The sequence below is a fragment of the Gavialis gangeticus genome, unplaced genomic scaffold (genome assembly GCF_001723915.1).
Source record: "Gavialis gangeticus isolate Ggan-Ray unplaced genomic scaffold, GavGan_comp1, whole genome shotgun sequence".
Lineage (NCBI taxonomy): Eukaryota > Metazoa > Chordata > Crocodylia > Gavialidae > Gavialis > Gavialis gangeticus.
The window spans coordinates 17,117,605-17,124,582 of NW_017729026.1; the positions used below are offsets into that span (position 1 = coordinate 17,117,605).

The 6,978-nt window shown below is 39.7% G+C and overlaps 1 protein-coding gene across 5 annotated transcripts in view; it reads left to right on the forward strand.

Moving 5' to 3' along the window:
* Window positions 1-6,978, forward strand: part of FAM184A (family with sequence similarity 184 member A) — a 265,054-nt gene that overhangs the window by 70,819 nt on the left and 187,257 nt on the right. For all 5 annotated transcript variants that reach the window (XR_002097914.1, XM_019520036.1, XM_019520038.1 and 2 more), the window contains exon 2: window positions 360-1,214. Coding sequence is in view for 4 of the 5 variants with exons in the window: in XM_019520036.1 (XP_019375581.1) it covers window positions 360-1,214 (855 nt within the window). In the remaining variant the exon portion in view is untranslated. The remainder of the gene's footprint in view (window positions 1-359; window positions 1,215-6,978) is intronic.

Below are 6,978 nucleotides of genomic sequence, written 5' to 3' on the forward strand. Positions count from 1 at the left end.
GTTTTTAAATTGATTTCATATTGATATTTGATTTTTGGCAATATCTACTTGGGATAGCCCAGCCCCTCTGTAAAAATATATATCAGCAAATCACAGATCAGGAAGTGCAGAAGTGTTGTGCAGTTCTAATATATAAAACTATTGTAGTATCTGGTATAAAGGGCCTATAAAGTCAACAGTCTTTAAACATATGCAGTACCTTATTTGCATCATGAATGTGTGACAAAATAAACTGATAGCTTTACATAATACTTACAAATTGTTTTTTTTTTTTGGTTTGGATTTTCTTTGTTCATTTTAGCAAAAAAAAAAAATAAGAGCATGTCTTTACTTAACATAATCTTATTTTAAACTTGCAGGTGATATATGCTTTGAACACTAAGAATGATGAACATGAAGCTGCCATTCAAGCTCTTAAGGATGCACATGAAGAAGAAATCCAGCAAATCCTAGCTGAAACAAGAGAAAAGATCTTGCAGTATAAGAGTAAAGTTGCAGAGGAAATGGATCTTAAGAGAAAGATCCAGGTTTTGGAAGAGTCATTGGAAGATCATAAAAAGATGAAACATCAAGCTTTGACAGAATTTGAAGCTTACAAGGATAGGGTTGAAGACATGCAGTTATGTGCAGAAGCCCAACATGTCCAACGTGTAGTAACCATGTCAAGAGAGGTAGAAGAGATTAGAAAGAAATTTGAGGAGAGGCTGCGTAGCTTCATACAGTTGCAGGTACAGTATGAGAAAGACAAACGCTCAGCTCTGGAAGATTTGAGAGCAGCACACAGACTAGAGATCCAAGAGCTTCTGAAGTCACAACAGAATCAAAATGCAACTTTAAGTAAAGGACAGGAGAAGCTAGAGGAGTTGCATAGACTGGAACTAGAAGATTTAAACAGCAAAGTTGAAGAGCTAAGATTGGAAAGGAAAAAACTCATTGAGGACTATGAAGGCAAACTCAGCAAAGCTCAGTCTTTTTATGAACATGAACTTGATGCTTTGAAAAGATCCCAACTCTTTACAGCCGAAAGCTTGCATGCATGTAAAGAAAAAGAAATGGAGCTAAGAAAAGAGTTTCAAAACCAAGAAGCTATTTTACGTAAAAACCTGGGAAAACTGAAGACTGAATTGCAAATGGTGCAGGATGAAGCCGCTAGTTTACGAGAAAAATGCCAAAAGCTTCAAGTAGCACTTGGTACAGCAGAAAACAATGTTCAGGTAAGACAGCTCATTGTTTTTAAAAGTTCCAGTACTTTTATACATGCTAGATTTATACATGTTTCTACTATAGTTCATTACCAGTGACTAGTGTAAGCCCTGGAAGTGTAAGCTTTTGTCCCTAGTACTTAGATGGCTGTCCATCTTTCAGCTACCTTACTGATAAATTCTGGATCTATCAAAAATAGTAATGAGCATTTATTTGCACTGAGATAAGGTTCTGGGTCCCATTGTGTGCTAAGCTCATATGTGCCATCATAGATATATGCATACTGTTAACTGGAATGGATTTGGGTTGGGTTGTTCAAGCCCCCATTCTAACTGCTCAGTAAGCTATAGGATTAGGAGTACCCAAAGGTCTGTTCCTAGTTAAAGGGCAGATAATGAAATGATTGTACAATAGCTGAATCATACCCCAACTGGGATTTGTTGTTGTTGTGTTTTAAAGAAAAAAGATGAGCGAAAAACTCTGGGGAGAAGATAGTGAGGAGGTGTGTGGCTGGTACAACTGGAATTTCGTTCTGGAGAAACTGGTATTGTTGCTAGGAAATTATGGTAACTGCTAAATTAGGCTGTAGTTTGACTTTACAAATGTGACTAGGCCTTTAAAATATTGGAATCATAAAAAATACTCTATTTTGGTCTATAGCTGAACTACAAGAACAGGTATTCCCATTTTACCACTTCGTTTGTAATTGTATTTTTTGGTTTGTGGCTGCCTGCCATTATCTAATATTTAATTAAAGTGTGTTGGCTAGTTCTAAGAAATATATACTTCTATACAGAGAAAATAGGAAAAGACATTCTCTGGTGTGAACATATGACCTATGAACCAGTCTTCCCTGCATAAACATCTCAGATGCATACACATGCTACATGAAACGTTCATAAATACTGTACACATTTTCAGAGAGTTGTCCTGGTATTGTGACACAAAGTAACCCTTAAAGGAGGACATGACATCCCAGAAACATGAAGGAGGTGTTTGGGGACCAGAGGGGAAAAGGGTTTATTTTATGATGAGAGGAGTAGGGCTTCAGGTATTGACATTAAGGGGAAATAATTCTTATCAGACCTTGTTCTCTGGGGAAATAAGTTGAGAAAGCCCACCACAGTGTGATGATGGCATTCCAACTCCAAAAGAGTTAGAGTGGGATCCATATTATATCCTATCGTGGAAAAATTCTTGGTAAAAGTTAGTGTTGAGGTGATGTTACTGCTGTGATTGTCCCCTTGTGTGAAAGGCAAGAATTCTTGTGGCTGATATCTTTTATTGAACCTGCTGTATGGTTGGTTTAGCCTTAGCAAGCTTTCAGTTATCACAGTATTCTTCCTCAGGCCTCTGAAACAGAAGCAGACACAGCTGAGCTGAATAGCAGATGGAACAAAAACTTGTTAAGTAGGGTCATAATTACCTCTGAAGTGTGGAGGTTAGTGAATAACAGGAAGATTTAATGGCCCATGAAGTCATTGTTTATGTTAAGTCCCTGATGCAAGGTGCAAAATTATGCAATAAGAAATTCTTTTTGCTAGTTCCTCATATAAGCTGGTAGCTCATCAGTGGAAAAAGACAGAGAAGGGGAAAGAACTGTATGTATTATCAGATCACAGGGTAACTCTGATCTGATATGATGCAGCCATAGAAAAGACAGATATGTTGTAGAATTGCATTTTAAGAGAGATAAGGAAGTATTAATGCCATTATACAAATCTTAGTCTGGAATACAGTCTTCAGGTCTGGTCACCCTTGTTCAAGAAAGTCATTCAGACTAGAGAAATAGAGATTCTGTCTTATTATGACAGAGAAGCTAAGAGGTTGGCTTGTTTAGTCTTGCATAATGAAACTTAGAAGAGGGTTATGATTGCTGTTTATAAATATTTCAAAAGAGTAAGGGAAGGGAAAAAGCCTTTAACTAAAGGAAAATATCACAATAACAAACTGGTATAAATTGATCATAAGTAAATTAAGGTTGTAAATTAGGGAGAGGTTTTTGTCTGTCAGTGAGGTTTCTAGAATAATCTTGTGATAGTAGTAGTCAGGACAAAAGCCCAAATTATTTTTAAGGCGGAGTTTGATAAATGTATTAAAGGGATTATATATGACCAGATTGGTTGGACTTGTAAGGTATTGTATTTGATGCAATAATTGTCTCCTGATCAGGGGAGATGGGGAGGCTAAGGACAAGATACAGCAAAGAAGGGCAATTTAGAACCTGAACCACATCTAAAGAAGGTTTCATATCTTTACCCTGTACATTAGGGGTATACAAAGCTTTGGTTACTGATTTGATTCAGAGAAGATTTGGCCCGATTCGGAGGCCGAATCACCAAATCTGAATTGAATCAGGGGACCAAAAAAACCCTCCCAATTGTTTTGGAAAAAATTCAGAGAAGATTTAGAAGGCACTCTTTCAAGGGAACAGAAATTGAGAAGTGGGAGGGGCAGAAGGGGGGGAAAGACTGACATCGGTAGCTGGCCAGTGACTGTGATCTTTCCAAGTCTGTTTCCAGTCACAGTGCTCTGGGGGAGGGATGTGGAAACAGCATATAAGCCTCTGTCTGTAGTCTTTCTGTCCCTTTTGTGAGCTGTTTCTACCTGACCAAATGAGGGTGGGTGAGTGGCTGGCCCAGAAACAGGTGGGCGGGCATAGATCTAACCAGCACTGGGAAGGCCCCCTGTTACAGGCTACCATCCCTGCTGCTTTCATCCAAATCTGCCAAAAAATGACACAGTTATAGGTATTTCAGTGATTCCCCATTATAGTCTATGGGCAAATCACCAAATCTCTCCAAATCGGTACTAAATCAATTTGGAACAGCGATCCAAATCTTTGAATCAAATCACTGTCCTCTGAATCGGCCAGATCCAAATCCAAGTCAAATACTTCCCTATTTGGACAGGCCTACTGTACATCCTTATAGAAGATTTCAGAACAGATATTGGTTTTTGAAGGCATCCAGTGAAACCAAAGTTAAAAGAAATAGATTAACACTAATGTTGACAGAGTCTGAAGTATGTGACAAGTTGGGTAATGTGAAGCTGAGGGCACTTGTGATGGTACCCCCTGAATGAACTTAGTTTTGATGAGAGGAGGGAAGAGTCTTTCAGTGGGTGCTTGGAACCAATCCTTAATGAAAAGATACATCAGCAGGCTGCTTAAAAGACTAAAGTGATGGTTGATCTTGGAGATGGTGGGGGAGAGAAGTGGAAAAAAGTAATCACTTCTGCAGCTGGAGCAACTAAATTAAAGGTGCCCACTATGGGCATGGGTTGATAGAGAAGTGTGAGGGGGTGGAATCACACCCTCCTTCAGCTATGTGGTTGTCACTTACTTCATTCCAGCCGCCACTGCCAAATTGGTGGCAAGGAAAAGGGGGGCGGGGGCTGGGGAGCAACAGTGTCATTCCTTTCCTGGATTGTGGGGCTAGGTACAGACATTCTAAAAGCCCAACGCTGAATCCATCTAAGTTATGCTGTTTTCTGTAAACAGTTATATTGGCAGCGAACAAAACAGACATTTGGTTGGGAGGGGAGCAAATCTTAGACTAGGTTCCACCATTTTTAAACCAGTCTATGCATGCAGAACTTCTGTTATGTTACAGATATAAAGCGGTTTCCAATCACTTATACCAGTCTGTACCTGGCCTGAAACTGTGCTAAAGTGGTAGCTCTGACAGGAGCTGCACAGATGAACTGGTGAGCTCAGAGAGCTCACCAAGCATGTACCATATCGCCAAAGTGGAGGCAGCCACACTTCCCGTGCCTGGATCTACCCCTGGCTACAGGTGTCCTAAAAAGCTGTCATGAAAATGAAAGTGAAGAAGAAAGAGAGGGGCTATTGCAGAGCCTTGTAAGGCTGAACTCTAATGACATTTTGGCAGGTTCTTTAAAAAGTGTACTGGTTATACATCCAGGGGATGGGAAGCTGCAGCTGTACAAGTTCTAATTAGCTTTTGTTGCACCACAGTACAATGATTGCACTGGTCATCGGGTTCAGGCACTAACACACACAAAGCTAACAGACTATCTCTGCATGGGTCTTCTCTGCACTGTGTGGACAATCTTCAGTTGTTCTCACTCTCAATTCTTATCTATTGGGAATTGTCCTTTTCTTTCCAGTGTCTCCTTTTTCTCTTTTTCTTCTTTAAAAGGCATGAGAGGAAAATAACCATGAGAATTAGAAGGTAGTGAAGAGGAACAGGAGCCAAAACAGGATTAAAGGCAAGAACTCTTAAGATTTTAAGACAGATGGGTCAGAGAGGGAAGTAGGCTGTGATTTAGATCAGACAAATCTTAGTCATAGTCCTTAGCCTTATGACGGAAAGCTTTACCAGCTTGCTTCTCTTATAGGGAAGGGGAGCATGTGACAATATTAACTAATTATAGGCAGAGCTGGCAGCACCCCCCTATTATTAGTGTTGTTTCATGGTTCCTATTATAATACTCTGTTTTCAGTTGCTTATAAGTGCCAAATTTTAATGGTTGAAGCTGAAATTTTCCATACCATGTGTCTGCCTGTGGTTGATTTATTTTTGGAAATTTCAGCTAAAGAAACTCAGCCATTTCCAAAGTGAGGTTAGGAACAAATATGTTGATTTACCATTTCGTAAAAGAATATTGTAGCCATTGGTTGAGAAGTTCCAGTGACTTGAATGGAACTGGATGAGGTGTCAGGCCTGGGAAAGAGAGAACTGGGACAGAACAAAGACAGATTAGAGAACACAGATCAGAAAGGGTCAAGAGTACAGAAAAATAAGCAGAGGGATTTGTAATTGTTAAAGCCTGGAATAGATGCCTAGATCTGACCATTTCTCTTTCATGAACACACTTCTGTAAAACTCACCAGTAAAATGGGTGTCTCATTGTCCTTTAGTACTGGGGCATATTGAGAATAACTATTTATTCTGTTAACTCAAATTGGGAGCACACTACAATCTAAAAGTTCCAGCCCTACTGATGTCCTAACAGGGTTTTAGTATGGTGCTACATGATAGAATTGGAGCTCAATTTTTTCCAGTTTGCTTTCACAGAAATTTATGAATCAGCTTTTGGTGTGTATATTAAAAGAACGTTATTGAAGTTTCCAAGTGAGGCACCTGGAAGCAGGAAACGTCTAAATTCAAGTGGTTCACACAACCTTAATTTGACCCCATGTAGGTATGTGATCTGAGTGTCCTTAATTGCATAATCACTTACTACTTTTTTCTCCAGAAGTCTGATCTTGCTTAGTACACATCTTAGACCTGCCCTGGAGTTTAGTCAGGGAGATGAAATGAGGAATGCAAGGCTGTTGTTTGTAGTACACCCTTTTCCACGCTCCCCGCCCTTCTGGCCTAATTTGTACACTGAACGAGGTAGAAAATTACAGGAAGAAGAGAATCACCTTATGGTCAAGGCAACTGAACACTGTGCTGGAGAACTGGATTGTCTCAGCCAAGAGAAAAAGATAAAAGGGATGTGTTTCATTAGGCTGTGTCTTTACTAAGGTATTTGAAAACCTACTTAGTAATAAATTGTACAGTGCAATAGTCATTCTTCCCTTAATCTTATTTGGGAGGGCTGCAGTCAGTACTTCCTCTTTTCAACCTCATGCTAGCTCACTGCTTGAATGTTACCATCTTCCATTTCTGTACAGGGTAAGGGGGTGCTACTCTACTCTTTTAAGAGCTGAAGGAGTATTAATGAACGTGGGAGCCCAGGAAGGGTGGGCATTTCTTAAGAGACTAATCCTGCAGGCACAGAAAAGGACCATCCCAGTACACA